At 35.8% G+C, this 24,193-nt stretch overlaps 1 protein-coding gene across 1 annotated transcript in view; it reads left to right on the top strand.

Moving 5' to 3' along the window:
- The window catches only part of LOC150089125 (dynein regulatory complex subunit 10-like), an 80,272-nt gene extending 56,555 nt beyond the window's left edge, over positions 1–23,717 (top strand). Inside the window, exons 5-7 of the mRNA XM_090388392.1 lie at positions 2,364–2,508; positions 8,215–8,289; positions 23,433–23,717. Coding sequence (XP_090244518.1) covers positions 2,364–2,508; positions 8,215–8,289; positions 23,433–23,717 — 505 coding nt within the window. The remainder of the gene's footprint in view (positions 1–2,363; positions 2,509–8,214; positions 8,290–23,432) is intronic.
- The last annotated feature ends 476 nt before the right edge of the window (positions 23,718–24,193 follow it).

Genomic DNA, 24,193 nt, shown 5'->3' with positions numbered 1-24,193 from the left:
CTAGAATGGGGCACCAGCCCCAGGTGCAGCATTTTAAGGGTGCATTAGACCAGTTATATTTTAAAATTGCATCATTTTTGATTTAATTACAGTCAGACCTGTGTTTAACAAACTTCTTTATAGCGAATTTTTTGAATTCCTTTTGGTAATTACATTTAAAAGTTTCTGTAGAATGAAGAAAATTTCCATATAATGTACAGATTACGAGAGACTTAACTTTATATGCTTTGTTTCACCTCTGGCCTTTATGCAATTTAAGCAATTAGAAAGCACGCGTTCCATAATGTGAGTGGAACATAAAGCGTATGCAGCCACCTATCCCACATACTGAGAAGTCGTGCTAGTCAACTGTTTTCTATAGCCAGTAAAAAGATTAAGGCGTATTCCCGACACAGATAATAGCTTCTGGTCAACTTGTGTTCTTTGCTTAAAATAAAAATTTTATTAAAAGAAACACTGCATTATCTTTGCATGTGCTACTTATGATTCCAGAAGATTTTGTGAGAATTTTACAAATTTCAAAAATAGCAGAGAAACTCCAATTACAAATTTCTATAAAGTATGGCCCGTTTTGTGATGTCACACCTCTGAGCTTTTTGGTTTGTCCTCCAGTACTAAACACTGGAGGACAAACAAAATTTTTCACATATCAGTTCACATTTCAAATATTTGTTGAAATATTTTTCAAATATTTCAACAAATATTTGAAAAATCATGTTTTATCAATTTTGCAGGATATAAAATCTGTAATATAAAATCTTTACAACTTCTCCAATTCATTCATGAGTATTTTTTGTCTAAGAGAATCTTATCTAAATATCACTATGAATTTTTCTTACCCTGCCTGTAACAATAGCATCTCGTGAAAAATCCTTTAAAGTGAGAAAAATTCAATTAAAATAATACACCTTCATTGTATATTTTTAGTTTATGTTATAATGTTAAAAGTACTATATTTTGCAATATTTTGTTTCTATGATTTTATTTAGATATATAAACAAACTATCTGGTTTTCTAATTTCTTTGTAGTTTATATAGAATTAAATTCTCTGTATATATAAACAAATATTTGTAAGTTTTTTTCTTTGATATTTTTGTTTTGTTATATTCATTGTATTATTTAAATTATTTTATTAATAAATATATGCAAATCGTGGACCGTTGCAATGGTAATTTTTATAAATTCATAAATTTTTCAGAGGCTTAGCAAGGGGGGTGCAGAGGGAGAAATTTTCCCTGGGCACTGAGCTTTAGGGGTGCAAACTGAAGGAATTATCTATCACAATCAAGGGTGCCAGGAAGACATGTTGCCCCCCGGGTGTTAACGACCCTAGCTATGCCACTGAAAGATTGACTACCTGCATATAATGGGGGCATACTTATGACATTTTTGTCCCAGGCGGAGGATTGCCTAGTTCTGGCTGTGTTAAGCAGGAATATGTGCAATTTATAGGCACTGTATACATTATAGCATTAGCATTAGCATTAGTAGAGGCATACGATGCAAGAAAGCAAGCATCAGCCAAAAAAAAAAAAATGCAGGTAATGCAGCATCAGCCAAAAAAAAAAAAAACCCTCCCATTTCACCCCTCCATTCGTTCCAAATGACACTCTCAGCCTTAAATTTATTTAGGCTATTAGCTTCCACAACAAAAGATGGAAGCCTGTTCCACCAATTAACTACCTGCTGGCTAAAGGCAAATTTCTGCACATCTATTCTACAACTATCTTTCTTCAATTTGAAACTGTGCCCCCTCAGGTTCTTAGTCTGAGCAAGAGGAAGAATCCCATCAGCATTCAGCTTGCTCAACCCATTCAAGGCCTTATACACCTCAAGCAGATCACCTCACAGGTGCCTACTCTCCAGGCACTGCATTTGCAGAACTTAAGCCTTTCTTGGTAAGAGCACCCCTTTGTTCTCCCTCACCAATCTTGTTGCCCTTCTTTGTACTTGTTCTAGCAACTCTACATCCTTCCTAAAATGAGGCTTCCAGACCTGTACACAGTACTCTAGGTGTGGCCTGACCATTGCCTTGTAATATACTGACACCTCAGAACCTTAGTTGTTACATTACATATTCACAACAATCCAACCAAGCTTTAAAATTGTATTCTATTTAATTATAGAGATGTATTCTTCTACATGGAAAATATGGTGGTGCAATGACACTCTGAAAATGGAAAATTGTTTGCAATAGGGTTGAACACCACTGGCTAGGATGATATTTATAAATTTTCTCAAATTTATAAATATCATTTATATTTATTTATAAATAAATATAAATTTAATTATATTTATGAAAAAATTTATAAATATAATTAAAAAAAATTAAAGAAGCGTAAAGCTGTGTTTTTTAATTCAGTGATGCTACCACAAGAGAAAGAGATGAAAACATGAAGATCTGTGATATTCATGTGGTCCAGCTGCAGGCAGAAATTGATATGATGCAGCAGCAGTTAAAGCAACTACAGGAAGAACATTGCGCACGTGAATTATCATTTAGAGAGGTAATGGTAAAACTTCTTTTTTACTATAACTAATGCTTTTCTGAGAAAAGTGTAAAACTACATTAACAAATTATATTTACATATTACCTTTTTATTATCTCTCTTCGTTTAATTTATTTTAATTAGATAACCATAGAATGGAAGGTGCACTTTCTTTTCTTAGAAAAATTTTTAAAGCCCATAACTTAGTTTTTAAATTTATAAACCCCATAAGTTATTAGAATCTCATAACCACTATGTATGTGGTAAAACTTTCCACCAACTAAGCGGATTACTATGAGGTGAGTGCTGAAAAATTAAACTAAGCTATACCTACGATCTAGTCATTACATCACAGCACATAAGGACTCCTTAAAATATCAAGAGCCTGTTTAATATGGATAAATGAGTTCAGTGTGTGTGTGTGTGTGTGCACGTGCCATTTATAAATATACAGCAGGATCATCCAACTGTAAGCACCAAAAGTTTTTTTGTCCTTTTTTTTTTTTAACAAAATGTAAAAAATTTGGATAACCATAAAGGTGATATTGTGGATATAAATTAGAAAGCTTATCACCAAGAATAAAATTTACAAATTACAATTTAATTTAATTAAATTAATTAAGAAATAAACACTAAAATGTAATTTTTTAAAGAAATACCTACTAAATTACATAAATCAATCATGCAAAAATGCTAGACTCAGTTTATCTTGGAAATACTGCTTAAAATGAAAACCAACGTCTCTGGAAATCTATGACATTATTAACATGTAAATAAATCTCTCTTTTATCTCTCTTCATTTAATTTATTTTAATTAGACAACCATAGAATGGAAAGGTGCACTTTCCTTTCTTAGAAAAATTTTTAAAGCCCATAACTTAGTTTTTAAATTTATAAATCCTGTAAGTTATTAGAATCTCATAACCACTATGTTGGTGGTAAAACTTTCCACCAACTAAGCGGATTACTATGAGGTGAGTGCTGAAAAATTAAGCTAAGCTATACCTACGATCTAGCCATATTAAATAGGTTAAAACACTCATTCATCTACTGCCATGACATAATACTCAAAACAACTTGTAAAACCAGTGTAAGTCAACCAAAAGTGATAATGTGTTTTATTCTATTACATGATCTCGTAATTGAAAACTATTTAAATTCCAATTAATATCAGATACTCATTTCCTCGATAATACCTTGTAGGGCTGGATGTAGTCCCAGGGTACTAGGCATGTTACACACAATGCATGATCAAGCTTCTACACTAACAAAAAAATAAATTGCAGTGTCCATTGTTAACTGTTGCACTGGATTATGAAAACACTTATTCAAGAATAGTTGTGGTAATAGTATTAGTAGTGGGAAGTGATACAAGCTTATACAGCATCAGCCAAAAAAAAAAAAAAATCCCACATCACCTTTCCATCCCCTCTAATAGTTTGTCTTGTTCTTCCTTGAATTTATTCAAACTACCCACTTCTACAGCAACAAATGGAATTATATTCCAATAATCAACAACCTACTGGCTGAAGACAAAGTCCCACACATATATCCTTCCTCAATTTGAATTTATGCCCCCCCCTCGTGTGTAGTCTGAGAAAGAGAAGGAAGCCATCAGCATTCAGCTTGCTCAATCCATTCAAAGCCTTAAACACCTCAATCAAATAATCTCACAAGGCCTAGTTGCCTGACATTGCAATTTGCAGAGCTGAAGCCTTTCTTAAGATCACCTTATGTTTTTTGAAGAAATTTTTTGTTTTCCTCACCAATCTCTTTGCCCTTCTCTCTATCCGTTTCAACATATCCACACCCTTCCTAAAATGAGGCCTCCAGACCTGTATGCAGTACTCGAGATGTGGCTAAACCATTGCCTTATACAATGGGATAATCACATCATTATCCCTGCTTTAAAATTTCCTGTATATAATTAACAAAACCCCATGAGCTGGCCTGGCAGCCTATCTGCACCATTCAGAGAACGTCATATCTGACTGCACAGTTGCCCTCAGGTCATTTTTATTTTCCATTAACCTGAGTGTATTACCATATAGTATGTTAATCTGGAATTACTGCTACCTATACACAGTACCTTGCATTTGTCAATGTTAAACTTCATTTATCAGTCCATTGGCCTAATTTTTCTAGATCTTGTTGCAGTAGCATACTGTCATTATTGTCATTAACCACCTTGCCAACCTTTGTATCATCTGCAAACTTAGACATTAAGCCTGATACACACCTTCTTCAATATCATTAAAAATATAGAAAACAACAATAGGCCAAGCACTAAACCCTGGAAAACATCACTAATAACAGTAGTCCACTGAGAACAGTGTCCAATAATAACCACTCAACCATTCCTTTATCCATAGCAATAACTTGCCCTTAATGCCACACTGTTCCAGTTTGTATAGCAGTCTTCCATGTGCAACAGTATCAAAAGCTTTCCTGAAATACAGCAGGCCCCCATTATAATGCGGTTTGCTTTACACTGATTCGCTATAATGCAGTTCTTATATTATAACCCGTATCTGACTATAACGCTGTCACAGATTACTATAACGCTCTTTTACAGATTGCATTTTTGGCATATTTAACGAAATCGTTTCATTTGATGGAGTCGATAGCTTGAAAATGAATAGCAAAACAGCATTAAAACGTTTCCCATGCCGACTTGAGAAATTTTCCCATGCTCAGTGAAATTTTCTCACACGCTAATTTAATTGCAGTACAGTGACTTGTTATGTAGTTCTGAGATCAACATTTTAAAAAATGATCAAGTATATTGCTTATAATATTTGCATTGTAACATTGTATCGTAATTAATGCAACCAATGCAGTTACATTTTCGAAGAGTTAATAATGGCGATAAGAATGAAAAAGCAACAACGTCTGGATGCAGTACGAAGACTATAAATGTAAGAAAAAGACTGAATTTGAAAATGAAATGTTTTGAAGCGAATCGATTCTAGTCAACGACAAGTGGATGTGTGCCATAATTTAGGACTTGCAAGTTTAACTGTAAGAACAATTATAAAAAAATAAAGAATTAATTTTAGCAGCGGGAAAGATAGCTGTTCCACTGCCACTGCAAGCAACTAGGGCTAGGCCGGCTATTAGGATTGAAATGGAAAGACTAACTAATTTTATTGAAGATAATATCCAGTGCAGAATTCAGTTAAGTTAAATATTATTAAAAAAAAGAGAGAGAAAGAGATTAGTCAATATGATGACCTGAAGAAAACTCACCTAAAAAAAAAAAAAAAAAATGTGTAACCATTTAAAACTGGTAAGGGCTGGTTGAATAGATTTAAAATCTAGGGAGAAGCCGCAAGTGCAGATCAAGGAGCTGAAACTTTCAAAAAAGAACTTGTTAAAATTATTGAAGAGGGGTATTACGTGTTATACTTCTCAACAAGTTTATAACAAGTTTATAACTTTTTTTAGGCATTCATATTGAAAGAAGAAAAAAACATACCAGGTTTCAAAGTGGCGAAGGATCGGGTAACTTTATTGTTGGGTGGTAACGCTGCGGGGGATTTAAAATTAATACCCCTTTTAGTTTATTTGGAAGAGGGCCAAAGTTCAACCCAAAATTGACACATTTTTCATTTTCATCAATTAAATTAAATCAATTAAATTCATGATTTTAATTGGAATTTTAAGTTTAATTTTGATATGTAAGTAGTTACCACATAATTATATATGTATGTAATGCAGAATATTTTATATGTACAAATATTTGAATATTAAATATTTTGACCGACATTTGTGCATCTTTTCACTACCGTTTATTATTGATTAGGAAATATCCTACGGCACCGACCGCAACTTACAAATACATATGTTACCTTATGGAAAAGCGGTGCTCGCTTAGCTCAGATTTACTTAGCGCTCTGTTTTTTCAGAACGAATTATCAGTGTTAAGCGGGGGGTCACCTGTATACATATATGATATGAAAATTGTTTTTTAATGCAGTTCCTTTGTTACTGTATCATGGTATCCAGTCACATTGAGTAGACAAGATTGCCCCTTAACAAATCCGTGCTGTGGCTGCTGCGTACAGTGCTATCCTGTCTCTATGGTTCTGCATTACTTCTTTAACCAGTGACCCATTATTTTCCCTGGAATAGAGGTTAAGCTAACAGATCTGTAATTACTCATGTCACCTTTTGATTCCTCCTTTGTGAATTGAGGATACATTTTCACAATTCCAGTCTTGAGGGACTGCCCCTGAATCCAAAAATGCTCTCATAATTATGGATAAGGGTTTACTTACCTAATATGTAATAGTGTGAAAAATGCCATGGTTTTATCTCAGTTTTGCCATAAACTCCTTAATAATATCCAAAGATCTTACAATTTTTAATCTATCGTGTTGAAAACTGGTGCCAGATTTGAGTTGATAAAGAAAAATCCTTTGGCTATAGCAGGATGTATTATATTGACTTCAAGGGTTTACTTGGAAGAAGAGAGTTGATCTGCAAAGCAGAATAGTGCATTAAATTGTTGCTTTTCACTTCATAAGATAATAGTCTAACAAAGTAGGTAAATTATTTTTTTTTATTGCTGGTGCTCTATAAGTTTGTTTCCTTACATCATTTTGTCACTATTAATACTGATATTATTAAAAAGAGATGGCTGAACAGTTGGCAATAACAGGCTATCCTTGTCGTCTGATTAATTTGTGGGCTGTAGGCTTTCCTTTGACAGTGGATGAATATTTGGTGGATATTTAATGCTATCTAGAAAGAATTGCTAAACATAAAGGGTTCAGTTTGGTTTGACAACATTCACATTTCCAAAAACAATTGCCTGACATTATATTTGCCAGACTATGCCTACCAGACAGATACCATTTTATATTATCCACCATCAATATTTCCACAATTGTACATTTGCTCCTTTCCACTGATTATATCTTCCCACTTGCTTATTTTCACTAATTAACTTGGTTTTTTGTGCTTAAAAATATCTACGTCTTTCATCAGTATCAGATGCTATCTGATACGATGAAAAATGAAAAAAAAAAAAAAAAAAAGCCTCCAAACGGGAAGAAGGATCCTGTGTGTGTGTGTCAGGAGGATAATATCCATTAGCCTCCTGAAATGTTAAAATCAAATGGGAAAAACTGGAAGGTCAGATTGGTGTTGGAGGCCAAAGAGCGATTTTAAGCAGACAAATATGATCAATCCAATTCCTAAAACTGGGAAGAAATACAGGAGGAGAGAAGTATGAAGTTACTTTCAAGGAATTATTTTTTTTTTTCTGCTTAAGCAAAAATAAGACATGCTTCAGCTCATAATCCCACTGAATTGTGGAACAGAGAGAGGAGTCACACTAATCTGGATTTGGCATTAATATCTATACAGCATAGCTATTTGGAGGGTAACTTTTCAACAAGGTCAAGAGGATGTTCTTGAAGAAAATACCAGAGAAAGAAAGTAGACTTAGGATAATCAAAAATTCAGATAGCTAAAAGGGAGAAAGTTGTGATCAACCAGCTTAGAAATAAAATCAAAATAGAGAAGGATTGTGAATTTTTGGAATGAGCAAGACAATAGCAGTACAGATCTTTTATTCCCACCCAAAATGATTATAACCAGTATCCCCGAACAGGTAGGTACACAATTACACGAGACGAATTGAGAATGTACACTTCTAATTTTTTTATGTGTTTTATAGATTTGAATTACCTCAACAATTGCATTTTTACTCTAAAGCAGCAAAGACAGGAAGTTAAGGATGAAGTTCTAGAGTTGATTTCTAAATATGACAGAGAAATGGGGACAAGACAAGTAAGTATTCACAGATATTTTGACTTTAATATTTAATTATAAATATTAAAAGCAACCAACTGAGCAACTAGCTGTTGTTCTTAATATCTTTGCTGTTATAACTAAGCTCAATCTGCAAAGGCCAAAAATCAATTTTTGTTACTGAAGTGACTATAGTGTCTCTAAGACAGAAATTAAATGTATAAAAGCATAGATTTCTTAAAACACCTCTGTTCTTATTTACCATTTTTGCAAACAGTATATAATATTAAAAATTTTGGCCTTCAGTAACCTGTTATTTATACAGATTTAAGAGTAAGTAACAGACAGAGCTACAAGGCTCAATAAGTTCTACGTTGTATGTAAATTAGTAATAAAATGAGGGAAAAATACCTCTATGTTGTCTGCAGAATGCTTCCAAGCACCACTCTCCAAATTTAAAATGAATATAAAACTAATTTAAATGAATAAAAATTTGACAAATTTTTCTTACATCCAAAGAAACATTAATGATCCGACCCATCCGGAATCAAGGTAATGGAACTCCAGCCAACCCCAAACTACTAACAAATAACTAGGAGCGAAAGAAGACAGTTTGTAAATTTATAAAACTGAGTGAAATGATTACAAAAATGATATAAACAATTTTAAATTAAAATTTCTTTACTTCCTATAATTTAAAATTTACTTGTGTTTCTTAAGCTGACAGGGCTTTTTGACACTAGTCATGATCACAGTATAGAAATGCGAAATGTGTGCAAACCAGAAATTATAGCATAGGGATTAGTTGTTCTCATTGTGCATGCATATAAAAGATCACAAATTTGAGATAGGATAGGGGCAACGGACATTAATTTAGTTTTGGTGTAGTTTGATTTAAAGAGTCTCAGCAATTAGTAACTTCGTATAATTGTGTTGAACGCTAAGTCCTTTAGCTTCGTTGAATAAAAACTTACTAATGACCCATTTTATATAGTCGTCGTTATTTGGTTTTTAGGAACATTAGCAACTAAGGCCATATTGCTCTGGAGATTGCGGTGATCATTCCCTGATCTTTCCACATCCTCCGTATTTGGTCACAGGCTTGAACCCTGGTCTAATCAAGAAGCGTGTGCTATGCACTGCTGCTCCTGCCCACCTGGCTACAGAGGCGCCATTTTATATAGTCTTTACCCTTCTCTTTTGTAACAATGTATACAGAATGCATATTGTGCGACCTTCATTAACAGCATGAAATGCTAATTCCAAAGCAGAAGAACAGGCAGCCCAAACAGATGCCGAGTGTTGCTTAACCCTCAAATCGAGCGTATAATGTGTGGAAACTTGATAAGATGAATTGCAATCTTTGCAAGAAATGTTGTAAGCCAAATTGTTTATTTGGAACTTAAAGGTGGATTGAAGTGAGCAATTATTTAGCTCTGTAAGAAGTTTTCTCATGGGTCTGGCTACAATTTTGAATTCTGTATCTTTAAAAGTCTGTTTAAATTGTTTGTACCATTGTACAAACCAAATCTTTGAAACTTTATAAATTAATAATTTTTCTATAGCAGCAGTTATTTTAATATTGACAGCAGTTAGATGGGCTTCCACACCTAGAGCCAGGTTTAGCATTAGCATTAGCATTACTAGAGGCATTTGATGCAAGAAAGCAAGCTTATGCAGCACCAGCCAAAAAAAAAAAATTAAATAAAAAAATAAAGTAAAATAAATAAATAAAAAATAACCACTTCCACTTCACCCATCTGTTCGTTCGAAATACCTGTCCAGCTGAGCCTTAAACTTATTTAGGCTATCAACTTCCACGACAAGAGATGGAAGTCTGTTCCACCTACCAACCACCCGCTGGCTAAAGGCAAATTTCCGCACATCTGTCCTACATCTGTCTTTCCTCAATTTGAATTTATGCCCTCTCAGGTGATTATTCTGAGCAAGAGGAAGAATCCCATCAGCATTGAGCATGCTCAAACCATTCAAGGCTTTGTACACCTCTATCAGATCACCTCGCTGGTGCCTAGTCTCCAGACACTGTAATTCGCAAAACTTAAGCCTTTCTTCGTAAGAGCACCCCTTTGTTCCATTCACTGATCTTGTCACCCTTCTCTGTACTCGTTCCAGCAGCTCTACATCCTTCTTGAAATGAGGCCTCCAGGCCTGTATACAGTACTCTTGGTGTGGCCTGACCATCGCCTTATACAATGGAATAATCACCTCCTTATCCCTGCTGGAAAAATTCCTGTATATCATTGACAATACTCCATGAGCTACTCTTGCAGCCCGTCTGCACTGCTCAGAGAACTTCATATCTGCCTGCACAACCATCCCCAGGTCCCTTTCATTCTCCACCACTGTCAGTGTAGTACCACGGAGTTGATACGTTGCTCTGGGGTTGCTGTTTCCCATATGTAGCACTTTACATTTGTCAATGTTAAACTTCATTTGCCACCTCTCAGCCCATCCGCTCAACCTATCCAGATCCTGTTGCAGCAGCATAGTGTCAGTAGTGTCCTTGACAACCCTGCCAACCTTCGTATCGTCTGCAAACTTGGACATTAAGCTTGATATACCATCATCAATATCATTTATAAATACAGAAAACAATAAAGGACCCAATACTGAACCCTGAGGGACTCCACTAATAACATTGTCCACGATGAGCAGTGTCCATTAATTACCACTCTCTGTCTTCTCCCCCTCAACCACCCCTTTATCCATAGCAGCAATTTGCCTCCAATGCCACACTGCTCCAATTTGTGCAGCAGTCTTCCATGTGCAACAGTATCAAAAGCCTTTCTAAGATCCAAGTATATAATATCAAAGTTATTCCCTGCATCCAGTTCTTTTGTGACTGCATCATCAAATTGGTCAGGCAAGACTTCCCCTTAACAAAACCATGCTGTGTCCGAGCTATAACTGAAGTCTTGTCTAGATGATCCTGCAGTGCTTCTTTAACCAGTGCCACCATTAATTTTCCGGGAACAGAAGTTAAACTCACAGGTCTATAATTACTTGTGCCAGCCTTTGATCCCCCTTTGTGAATTGGGGTCACATTTGCATATCTCCAGTCCATGGGTACCTCCCCTGAGTCCAAGGAAGCTCTCATAATTATGGCTAAGGGTTTGCTTACTTCCTTTGCTGCCTCCTTTAATATAACTGGATAGATCCCATCCACCCCAGGTGCCTTTCTTGTGTTTATCTTCAACAATTTCTCCTCCACTTTACTCTCAGTTATTACAAGATTCTCTAGATTACTGCTAGAGTTGAATACACCTCTGGCATTTCCCTCGCTGAATAACTCCTCATGTGTGAATGTCGATGCAAAATATTCATTTAGTTTGTTAGCTACCTGAGCAGGGTCATCAACAGTTGACCCATCGATATCAAGTGGACCAATCTGATTCATCCCCTTCCTTCTAGAGTTTACATAAGTAAAGAACTCTTTGCTGTTTTTCTTCGCATCCCTTGCCAAGGATCTCTCGTAATCTGGCTAACCTCCTTTGTAACTTGGTTACAGATCAACTTGTATCTATCATAGGCTTCTGTGTCACATGTTAATTTGTATGTATCCCATGCATTTTTCTTCTCTGCCATATGCCTCATTAGTTCATCTGACATCCATTTAGGCCTAACAGTTGACATCAACAGCCTAACAGCCTAACATCAACAGTTGACCCATCGATATCAAGTGGACCAATCTGATTCATCCCCTTCCTTCTAGAGTTTACATAAGTAAAGAACTCTTTGCTGTTGAACCTTGAACAATATTTCTTAGTTGGTATGTAAAGCCTAGTAGCTTCCAAGATAAGTTCTTTGAATGCTTCCCATTTTGAATTTGCTGTTGGTAACATCATCAGTTGATCCCACTGTATAGAATTTAAATACTGTCTCAGTCCATCGTAGTCGCATTTACGAAAGCAATACCCCTTCCCTTTACCCCTAATGGTAGTTACCTCTTTAACTCCCACTTCAGAACACTGTGATCACTGCCACTTAGTGGTTCATTTATCTGCAGATTCTTAATGCATGAAGAATCACTACTGATAATCAAATCAAGAGTATTACTCCCTCTAGTTGCCTCCCGAACATGCTGATGTAGAAAACAATCATCCAATAAATCCACAAAAGCCTTGCTAGTGTGTGAGTGACCAGCCCCCAAATTCCAGTCAATATCTGGGAAATTAAAATCGCCCATTATAAGACTTTCTGATTTACTGGCCCACTCTATTTCTCTGTACAATTTCTTATTATAATCATCAGAGTCATTAGGCCTATAGCACACTCCTACTCTCAATTTTGATCTCCCAATGCTTATGTCACACCAAACTGACTCGACACTGCACTGTCCAGCGATGTCGATTGGCTTCACTTCCTTGGATTTTATGTGTTTCTTAACTAATAGCATAACCCCTCCTCCCTTCCTATCCTGTCTATCCTTTCTGTAGATGTTGTACTCCCCAAATTCCAGTTCTGCATTACTTATATCTGTGTGACACCACGTCTCTGATATCCCAACAATATCTGCCTTTGATGTTTTGAGCAATACCTCAAATTCATCAAATTTATTTACTAAACTCCTAGCATTGGTGTACACGCAAGTATACATGCACCTGTTCTTTTTCTTAGCTACCCTAACACAACCCATGTGTTTACTTGTACCCCAATGACCCCCAGCAGTCTCTGAAATATCCTGCATCTTATTTTCCAGGCTGCTGCTCATTCCAATAGAAGCAGTGCAAGAATCACTTTCACCTCTGCCAGTGGCTACTGTTAATCTATTAGTCCTTGTATCCCCCCAATCTAGCAGTTTTCTGATCCACCTAACACTGCCTCGATAGCATCAGCAAACATTCTTGCACCCTTTCTATTTAAGTGTATCCCATCCGTGTAGAAGCAGTCTCTCCTGTTAACAAGTACAGACCAGGCTGAAACAAATTCTACCCCTTGAGCCTTGCACAATCTTTCCAGGGCTGAATTGATCGACAGGGCTCTCATCATATACTCCCTCCTATCGTGTCTGGGCAGAATTGCAGACACTTTCAAATTCAATCCTAATTCACGGCTTTTTTTTATCAGTGACCTGTACTTGTTAAGTAATTCCGCCGGTCTCCTACTCTTAATATCATTAGTGCCAACATGTACAACTATAATCACCTTTTGTGCCCTTCAAAATTTAGGTGCAGATGATGCAAGAAATCACTGGTGGTGACAAATTTTGGATTGATGGCCAACTTTGGATGAGATTTTGAAGGAATGAACATTAGAGAATTGAAGCAAAATCAAAAAATGTATGATTTAAAAATGCCTTGTTCCTTTGACAGGAAACGTACTAATGACCCATTTTGTATAGTCCTTACCCTTCTCTTTTGTAAATAACAATGTTTACAGAATGCATATTGTGTTAATCATATGTATTTAGTATGTTGACCATCCTTTGCATTTATTTAGATTGTCACTGTTATGATGACACTAGCACGTTACTGACTTCAAAATCAAGAGGGGTTGCAATATAATAACAGCCTTTTTGCAAAAGTGATAATTGTTATTCTGCAAAAAAGTATAAACTAATGAGAAGAAAGTACACAGTTACATGGGCATACACAGGCAATCCTTAAATCCATTTAGGTCTAAAACTTGAACACCATCTCTAAAAGATGAGTAGCTTCTGTGATTTCTTCCCTGAATGCTTCCTATTTTGTAGTGGTAACGTCATCAGTTGGTTCCACTGAAGGGAATTTTAAAATTATCTACAACCACTATAATCTCCTTTATGAAAGCAAAATCCCCTCCCTTTTCAACAATGCACGGAAATCTTAGAGTGAAATTGCACATAACAGTGTAGTAGTTACAAGCAACCTTACAAGGTTAACAATGTTCATAGCAGCCACAAATACAGATTGATTTTACCTGTTTGTTTGACTGGTATGGTTTTGGAATGATAACTTTATAATATTTTGCATTTGACTATAAATTTCAAACTTTCTAATTTTGTAGCTGCAGATGACTTGGTCCCAACAAAGTTGTCATCCTCTCTTCCCTTTTAAAGACTTTTAACACTCCCATTGTATAGTAGCATGCAGGTTAAATCAGTTAAGACCTATAGTTACAGTGTTTCTAAACAGAGTTGGTATTAAACTGAATGGAGCACCAGTGGTCTCCAACTGATATCCCCAACATATTGTCACTTTAGGTGAGTGCCCTTAATGCTTGCCCTGCCTATACTGAATAACAAAAATTTTATTCAAGAAAAACCAAATATTGTAAAAAGCCCAGCTAAATGCATAAATGATTATTTTTTAAGTTTTAAAAATTATGATGATTTATATTTTTCATGCCATACTGATTTGTAATTTACTTCCATTCATTTTATCAGACCTGCAGTTATAAGTAGGAAACAATTTTTATTTCCTTTCCATAGTCAGAAGTGGGGGGGGGGGAATTGCACCCTGTCTGAGATCAACTAACTATAACTCCGTTAGTGAATGGAAGAATTTTCTTTCACACAATGACAGAACTTGAATTTAGGCCTCTCCAAAAGGAGCATTAATTGATGAAACCAATTATATTTGTCAAGGTGGATAATATACTTTTTTTTTTTTAAATAACTTTCAATTGTAATAATAATACTAACTTTTGTATTAAAACTAGTGGCCTGACATAGCCAAATGGTCAGAAGCCTGATTAGACTGGGGTTCGAGCCCGTAACCACCAAATACGGAGGATGCAGAAGGTCAGGGAATGACCACCGCTTATTCCCAGCCGGGATAAAGGGTGAGGGTTGGCATCAGGAAGGGCATCCAGCCGTAAAAATTTCATGCCAAAACAGTAAAAATGCTGCCCTCATATATATAATGGGAAAAAGGCGAGGACAAAAAAAAAATTTAAATATTAACTGTGGTAAATAATTTAATATTTTTTTTATAAAACATACCATATTTTATAATGTGAAAAAATTGTTTTAGCAGAATGTATATACAATACTTTACAATTTACAATCACATCTAAACCTAGAAAAAGTCCTGAGCTTCACAATGTGGACTAGATGATTTCTCTCATGGGTAAGGAAAGGTCACAAATGAATGCCCTATTACCCATTAATTTTCATTTCCACTGAATAGTAAACATTATTGTTCATTAACTATCTCTTGTTAGTTCAAAAAAAAAAAAAAAAGTACATTATCTTCCTTTGACAAATAATTGGTTTCAATATCTGAAAAAAGGCCTAAATACCCAAGATTCATGCTAAAACTATAATACTGCATCACTGGGAAACCAGGAAATAAAATAAAATATAAACGATTGGGTTAAAATAGTTTAATGACTAATTAGAACAAAAATAAAAATAAATATACACACAAGAGCTTTCAGACAGATGTCATCCTTCCTCAGTTGTGATAGTTAACCATTATTGTAAAAATACAGAACATCATGTATTTGCCATGGTGGTCATGTGTGGTGAGAATTGCGTGCTACAGGTGCTTGCAACAATTAGCTGGTTGAAGTGGAAGCTTGTGGTTGTAATTCATGGGAATGCTCTGAGCGCCAACGTTTGTCCACTAAGAGGATCGTTGCCTCAGTTATGGGGTTGATATGACAACCTCCATTCCTGTTGAAGGAACTGCTACAACACGAGATGTGGAGCGATTCCAATAAGACACGGCGACAGTAGGGCGGATCGGTCAATGATCTGGACGTCGTGGTGTGGATTGATGTTGTGCTGGGTTGACCAGAAGTGCTCAGCAATCACTGAGTGATCCACATCTGCCAAACGGATGCCTTTCTCATTCTCAGAGACTCGATTACTGAGCCTTCTGCCGGTTTCCCCAATGTAGCAGCCAGTGCAATCACGGCAGGAAGTACCATACGCCAATCCACTTTGTTGTAGGGGGAACTGGTGTTTTAACCCTTGAGAGAAGTGTTCGCAACTTTCTCCCTAGAAGTTGTAAACACTGTATCCCATGAACCAGTAGGCCCCTACAAATTTGTTGCGACAGGTTCAGGTAGTATGGGATAAATGCGGTCGTGGTGGAGCCATCACTGCATGGAGCTCTGCGGTTGACGTCACAAACTCTCACGTTGCCATGGTAGTTGGTAAACTGGCCAGCACACATCGGCTTGTGAAAGACTGAAGTCTTTAAAAGCGAACCCTCGTGTTGGACAAGAGTGTCTAAGAAATGAAGGGCATTGCCCGACTCGTCCAGCTCCTCCATTGTGTTGTCCATGACTGAACTAACCGTGGAAGTTAAGTCACAACAAACATCACAATGGAGCTGGAAGGTCATGCATTTATGGGTTTGTCAGATCCCATAGCCTTTTGGTGCTGGTATGTGGATGATGTGTTCATGGTCATTCTTCGGGAGTCAGGAGACTGGCTCCTACACCACCTCAACTCTCTGTCACCTTTCATTCAATTCACCATCGAACTGGAGTCGGGCAGTGCCCTTCCTTTCTTAGACACTTTTGTCCAACGTGAGAGTTTGCGATTAAAGACTTCAGTCTTTCACAAGCCGATGTGTGCTGGCCAGTTTACCAACTACCGGTCAGCACGTGCGCCCAACCATCTTCTTGGCATGGCGCAAGCCATGCCAAGAAGATGGTTGGGTCCATGCCTGGATACACTCCAGTTCTGGGAATGATAGGCACACTGAGGTTACTAAGGTTAAGGCAGATCTGGCAAAGTGCAGATACCCTACCAGTGCCCTGGATAGGTGTGACCTGCAGGCCCATGACTGTGTTGCCAACTGCATTGCTCCACACAGGGATGACCTCACCACAACTGCATTTGTCCCATACAACCCAAACCTGTTGCACAAATTTCTAGGGTCCTACTGGTTCATGGGATAAAGTATTTACAACTTCAAGGGAGAAAGTTGCGAACCCTCGTCTCGAGGGTAAAAACACCAGTCCCCCCCCCACACACAACAAAGTAGATTGGTGTACCATATTTCCTGCCATGATTGCACTGACTGCTACATTGGGGAAACTGTCAGAAGACTCAGTAATCGAGTCTCTAAGCACGAGAAAGCCATCCATTTGGCAGACGTGGATCACTCAGCTATTGCTGATCACTTCAGGTCAACCCAGCATGACATCGACCCATGCCGCAACGTCCAGATCATTGACCGATCCTGCAACTATCATCAGCATGTCTTATGGGAATCACTCCACATCTCGTGTCTTATGGGAATCACTCCATATACTCCCTCCTATCGTGTCTGGGCAGAATTGCAGACACTTTCAAATTCAACCCTAATTCACCGCTTTTTTTCAACAGTGACCTGTACTTGTTAAGTAATTCCGCCGGTCTCCTACTCTTAATATCATTAGTGCCAACGTGTACAACTATATCACCTTTTGTGCCCTTAAAAGATGATATCCGCTCTACAACATTATCAACCTTTGCCCCTGGCAGACATACCCTGGTCCTGTTCCAACAGGACCAGGGTATGTCTGCCAGGTAATGATCGACATCCTGCAGGAGCACTCTAACTTTTCAGAAGCTTTACAAAATCACAATGTTAAAGTATATAAATTAATTATTAGAACTATCAATGCTATTGCTAATTTGAAAAATTCTGAAGGAAATTATGAAGCTATAATTGAGAGCATGTTGAAGTGGAAAGAATTTGAAGGAATCAAAATCGAAAGTAAAAAAATTACGTCTTGACAAGTTATTACATTCATTGTTTTATCCTTAAAGGATAAGTTATTAATGCAACAGGGTGATTTTAAATTAAATAAAGAAAATAGCGATACCATTGAAAGAAATTTTAAACATATGCTACCCGAAATCGTGAATATGAAAGAACTTTCGTCTCGGTGGCAAGACGGTGAAAACCGAATATGAAATTTAAGTTTTCTGATAAAATATGAAATAAAAATTAATAATTTTAGAGATTTTGTCAAAGACAGTTTATCTTTAAAATCGAGTGAAATTCCCTTTTCAATTAAGAAAGCCAGAAAATATCTTTGAAACCATTGCAATTAGCAGTACTGAAGCTGAGTTCAGCTTTCAGCGTAATGAATAATATTGTGACATTTGAACACATTGCAGATTATGATGACCATACATCTAAAGGAAAACCATTGCTTCAATTTTATCCGGATCGTTAAGTCTGTAATCGTTGCTCAGCTATTGATCAAAGCAGAAGATCGACAAATATTAATGAAGTTAATTATTAACAAATATTAATAAATTTTATATGGCAATTTTTATAATAAATTTTTCTTTAATATTTGTAAAATAATTTTTTTTCATGTAATCTGTGATTTTTTTGTGTACTTTTTTTAGAAATTTTTTTTGTTTTTTATGTAATATTTGTTTTTATATTGTGGAATGTTTTGTGATAGTTTTTTATGTAATATTTGTTTTTATATTGTGGAATGTTTTGTGATAGTTTTTATGTTATTTGTGATATGGTAAATATTTCATGTTATTTTTTATTTGCAATATTAAAATTTTATCATGAAAAAAAATGTATCCATTATATTTCCCTAATTGTTTAAAAAAAGACGAATAAAAAAGTTGCGTGTGTGTGCTGAGCACACGTGGTAGATAGTTTATGCGAAACATCTTTCGTTTTGGGTATTTTGATTTGTATATATCGATCACAAAATAAAAGAGCTTTTTTATTGTAAATATTTTATTAATCATTCACAGATTTTCATAATTTCTGGAAGACACGATACAATGGATTTATGATAATTAAAGTAAGAGATGTATACTTGCTGTTGTTGTTATTTGTTTTTTAGGAGCATTATCAACTATGGCCATATTGCTCCGGGGATATGCGGTGGTTGTTCCCTGACCTTTCCGCATCCTCCGTATTTGGTGGCTCACAGGCTCGAACCCTGGTCTAATCAAGAAGCATGTGCTATGCACTGCTGCTCCTGCCCACCTAGCTACGGAGGCACCCCATGTATACTTGCATGTGCAACATATCTAAATATCTAAACAGCACCAATTGGTGTACCGATCTTGTAGTTGAAGCGGCGACATATGCAGCTGTTAGAGGAATCTAACAATGGAATGTAACGAAAATGCGAGACAAAAAAGAAATTGTTGACAAATATGTGTATTGTTGCAATCATACTTACTGCAGTAGTAACTTTAGGAAGCATGATTGTGATGTCATACTATTCAAAAATTCTAAAAAGTTAGAACTTTGACACTGTCGTATCCAGTTATCATCATAAGGTGAGGCATAATGACCAGGTTTTTAAGTTTTTTTTTTTTTAAGATAGACCTAGTAACGTTTTACACATTCACTTATATGCATGGTTAAGGGGGTAATAAGCCACATCTGTCCATCCCTCTAAATCTTCCCCTGACTCCAGATATCATAATGGTCACACGCTCTAATCACACTACTAGTAGTGTGAGCGTGTGAAGCGCTTCTAGTGGAAGTCGCGGATGATGTCACTTCCGTGAACGATCAAATTTACTCGGTAGAAAGTTGGAAAAACTGTGAGCTCATTGTTAAAATATTCACAACTCACCACTGCCCATAACTGAGGCAACCATCCTCTAAGCTAACAAACATTGGTGCTCGGAGCATTCCCGAGTATTACAACTACAACCACTAGCCTCCACTTGAACCAGGTAATTGTTGCAAGCATCTGTAGCACGCGATTCTCACCATGCATGACCACCGTGGCACGCACATGATGTTCTGTATTTAACAATAAGGGTTAACTATCACAACTGAGGAAGGATGACATCAGTCTGAAAGCATTTGTGTGTATATTTATTTTTATTCTAATGAGTCATGAAATGATTTTAACCCAACCATTTATATTTTATTTTATTTCCTGGTTTCCCAGTGATGCAGTATTATCCTTTTAATTGGTTTCAGTTCCATCAAAAGGCACACAATCCTGATATGAATGAATTGCATGCATTAGGAAAATAGGAATGTTAATTTTTGAAAGAAAGAAAGAATCTAATGTTTTATTCAATGCAAAATTTTAAGTTGATTAAAAATGCTTCAGTTAATAAGCCATAGCTTATTAACTGGGTTAAATTCATGAATAAGCCTTTCTGAAATATTATTCCTGAAGAATTATTTTCTTTATAGTTGATTAACACCTTTAGATAAAAAAAATGAAATTTTTGGTTTCAATTTTTCAGAAAAAAAAGTTGTAGAAAATTATATTAATTATTTATTGTTATTATTATTTTTGCATGGTGATTGGGAGGGGAAGAAGACCCTAAGTGATGCTTCAAAAGCACAAATTTGATGACCCTAGGTCATCAAATTTGTGCTTTTGGCATCAAATTTCTTTCAAAATAAGGGAGGAGGGGGTGAAGAAATTTATTATTTTATTTCAACCATATCCACACTAATTCTTTGCTACCTCAAATATTTTCCATTTTTATCAAATCCAAGTCTTGCCATCCTACCTAAACAGAATGAGACAGTTAGAGATAGTCTTGTAACTGTACAACACATGACCTTGGACAACACATGATAGTCTTGATTTGAATTCCTTCTTGACAGAAGGAGGAGCCCTATGGACATATGGCCAAGTTAATTGGTCTCCAGAAAAATCTCCATGGTTTAACTCCCACAAACTCATGATTTTCATCCCACAAAACAGGCAACCTGACTGTAGAATACATTGCAATTTACAGACACCATATACCCTCGTGACTAGTTGCATTGGAAGGGGGAAAGTGTGAAACAAATAGTCTCATAAATGCCAGAGAAAATAAAACATCTTTAAATGTATAATTAATAAAAATTTATTTTATATTTCAGTAAAATCATGAAAGATTTGAAGTCCATTACTAACTGTAAGTCTTCTATAGGCTACCTATACAATTAGGCCTGATGAAAGTCTGAAATATGGAATCCAGAAATGTCACCAATTATTTAGTAATTTATTGTGTGGGAATTTAACTTAATGTTTAACTTAATCAAATTCACTTATAACAAAAAATTCATTTGGTTTAATTAGTGTTATCAACGAAGGAGTTTATTTATGCATGGGTAATGCATACACATTTCTACTACCAAGGTAATGTTAATGCATCATTTTAATCATATCTCATATTGTGAATACCTTCACAATGAGTTGCCATGGTATTGTACTACCTCGAATAAGTAACGCTTCACCTATGGAGAAGAGTATTGTTACGTATTCTCGGTGGATACCACCACCAAGATGACACTGTTTGAAAAATGGTATGGGATAAAACACTTTGTTATCCACATATTGTTCCTATTAGACTTAGGAAAGCAAAAAGGTAAGAAAGCGATAGTAGGAGAGGAAGAAGAAGAATTGCCGTTGAAAGAGGAAAGGGACAGTTACTCCTCACACTCATGCACTGAATTAAACCACTCATAAATCCCCTGAATAGGCAATGCTTCCTCATTAGGGAAGATTGTTGTTACCTATTCAAGGTAATGAGGGGGCCCCATCAAGACCCCCCAGTGGCACTGTTTTGAAGCTTATTGGCTTCTCATTGGTGGATGGGCAGGTAACCCATTGTTGCAATAGTGACAACCCAGTAATGAAGTATAACTCCACAATATGAGAGATGTGTGATGGTGTGTATAATTTAATCTAAAAGATATTTCTTGGCTAAAAGCCTAAAAGTATGAAGGAGATTGTTTATGCATGGGGAATGCACACACACATAATTTCTACTAAAAAGTAGTTGTTGAGCATTTTAGCAAATTCTTTGCTAAAATCCAAATAAACTGTTGAAATTATTCCCTAAATCCAGCTCATTAAAAACTGTGTCTAAATAGCATACTAAATTACTTAAACTTGATTTACTCCTAACAAAGCCATGTTGTATCCTTCAGAATTCCATATCTATCTAAATATCTATGGATTGCACTCTTAATTACTCCTCTAAGATTTTTCCTACCACTGAAGTCAGACTAACTGGTCTGTAGTTACCAACTTTACTCTTAGAACCACTTTTATGTATTGGCGATACATTGGCACTTCTCCAATCCAAAGATGCCCTCATAATTAAACGCAATGGTTCGATACACCTTGTGCTCTCCCTCAAAATTACAGGGTATGTGCCATCAACTCCGGGAGCCTTATTCACCTTTATGTCCAAAACTTTTTCTAATAAACAATCATCTGTAATTATGACATCACTAATTTCATATGGCTCAGCCTTACTTGCACACCTTCTTCTCAGCATAAAGGGCGTTTTGTCAGTAAAGACAGATGCAAAGTACCTGTTCAATTCATCTGTAACATCAACTAGCTTGTCTAAGACTTTCCCACACCCAGTGCACAGGGGTCCAGTCTGATTTGCATTTGTCTTCCTTCATGAAGACAAATGAAATTATTCACATACGTGAAGAATTTCTTGTCCCCATTCTTTACTCTCTTAGCCAATGCTTTCTCATATGCAGTCTTGGCCTCCCTGACCTTATTTGTGCTACTATTACAAATCAACTTGTACCTGTTGTAGGCTTTGGTACTTTTTCATCACTCTGTAACTGTCCCATGCTATTTGGGACAGTCACAGAGTGATTTTTCTGCTCTATTTGACCAGCCAGCTCTGCAGTGATCCATTTCGGAATTTCCTCCTGCAGTATTTTCTTAAAGGTATGTATGCATTCATGGTTTCTGTGATTTTTGTTTAAAAGTATTCCATAATTCAGTTGTATTCGCCATCCCTCGGCAATCCACCCAGTTCACATATGCCATAACGTGCCTTAAACTGTCAAAGTCCTCTTTTTTATAATAAACCCGTGACTTTACCTACTGCAACATCTTTCCTCATCTTCCAACTGACAATTGCAAGATCACTTTCTGACAATGATTCTTGTTCTTTAAGCCCTGTGATGTCATTCAAATCATTAATAATGATGAGGTCAAGATTATTCTCAACCCTAGTACTTTCTCTAACATGCCGGTACAAATAATAATCATCTAGTTTATTTAAAAAAAGTTTTTTCTCATTTTGCGTTTCCCTTTTCCCTTCCACTTATTCCAATTAGTCTAGGTCAGATATCTAGGAAAGGAAGTATCCTCCATGTCCATTATCATAAAATATTTACTTTTTAGTTACTTTCACGTTGACAGTAAATATTCCACCATTTGTTTATATCTTAAGTTTACATTCAAAAGTAGTATGCAAGCAGTAGTATGCTTACATACTACTTTTGAACAGCATATATTTTTGGTGATTTCAGGATCTTTTTGATACGCTTGAAGAAGAATTTGAAAGTGAAAAAATAGATGCTCAGAATTTAGAAGATAAGGTTGATGGTCTTAAAGATACATATGATATAATTATGGAAGAAAAGCGAATAGCTCAGGAAGAGCAGGAAAGGCTTCAGGCAGAGTTAGACAGACAAATACAAGCAGCTACCATTATTCAAGCACATATTAGAGGATATATTACACGAAAACTATTAAAGGAAGGAAGTAAAAAAGGAAAAGGCAAGAAAGGGAAGAAAGGAAAAAAGAAAAAGTAATCTTTGGTGCTAAGATTAGAATTTTTGCCCATGTAAATTGAGCACAAATTCTAATCATAGTGCTAAAGATTACTTTTTTTCTTTTAAAATGTTCCAAAACAAATGTCCTTTTTTTAATATATATATATATATATATAAAATTACTATATTTTGTAAAGCAGTATAACATCTGTTGTAAAATAATATATAATATATATTGAAATAAATATTGTATGAATATTTATTTCAATCAGTTTATATTTGCAATAATAAAAAATATTTATTTCCTTAAATTTTATGATAATTTTTTAGACATTTCCTGTGGTACTACATAGTGACAATTCAGCTGAGATCTAAATTTAGAATATTTTAGGCAGACTTTTTTTTTTCACAACTCTGCATATATTGCCTGTTAGCTACTACTTTTTCTGTAGGGCATGGCTAGAAACTTTTAGGAATAGCTATGGCAAGGTGCTGCTGTTGCAGCCAATGACAAA

Source organism: Mastigoproctus giganteus, chromosome 2 (assembly GCF_048544385.1).
Source record: "Mastigoproctus giganteus isolate SK-2022 chromosome 2, ASM4854438v1, whole genome shotgun sequence".
NCBI lineage: Eukaryota > Metazoa > Arthropoda > Arachnida > Uropygi > Thelyphonidae > Mastigoproctus > Mastigoproctus giganteus.
The sequence above is the reverse complement of the archived record's forward strand: the minus strand, read 5'-3'. Positions and strand labels throughout refer to the sequence as shown.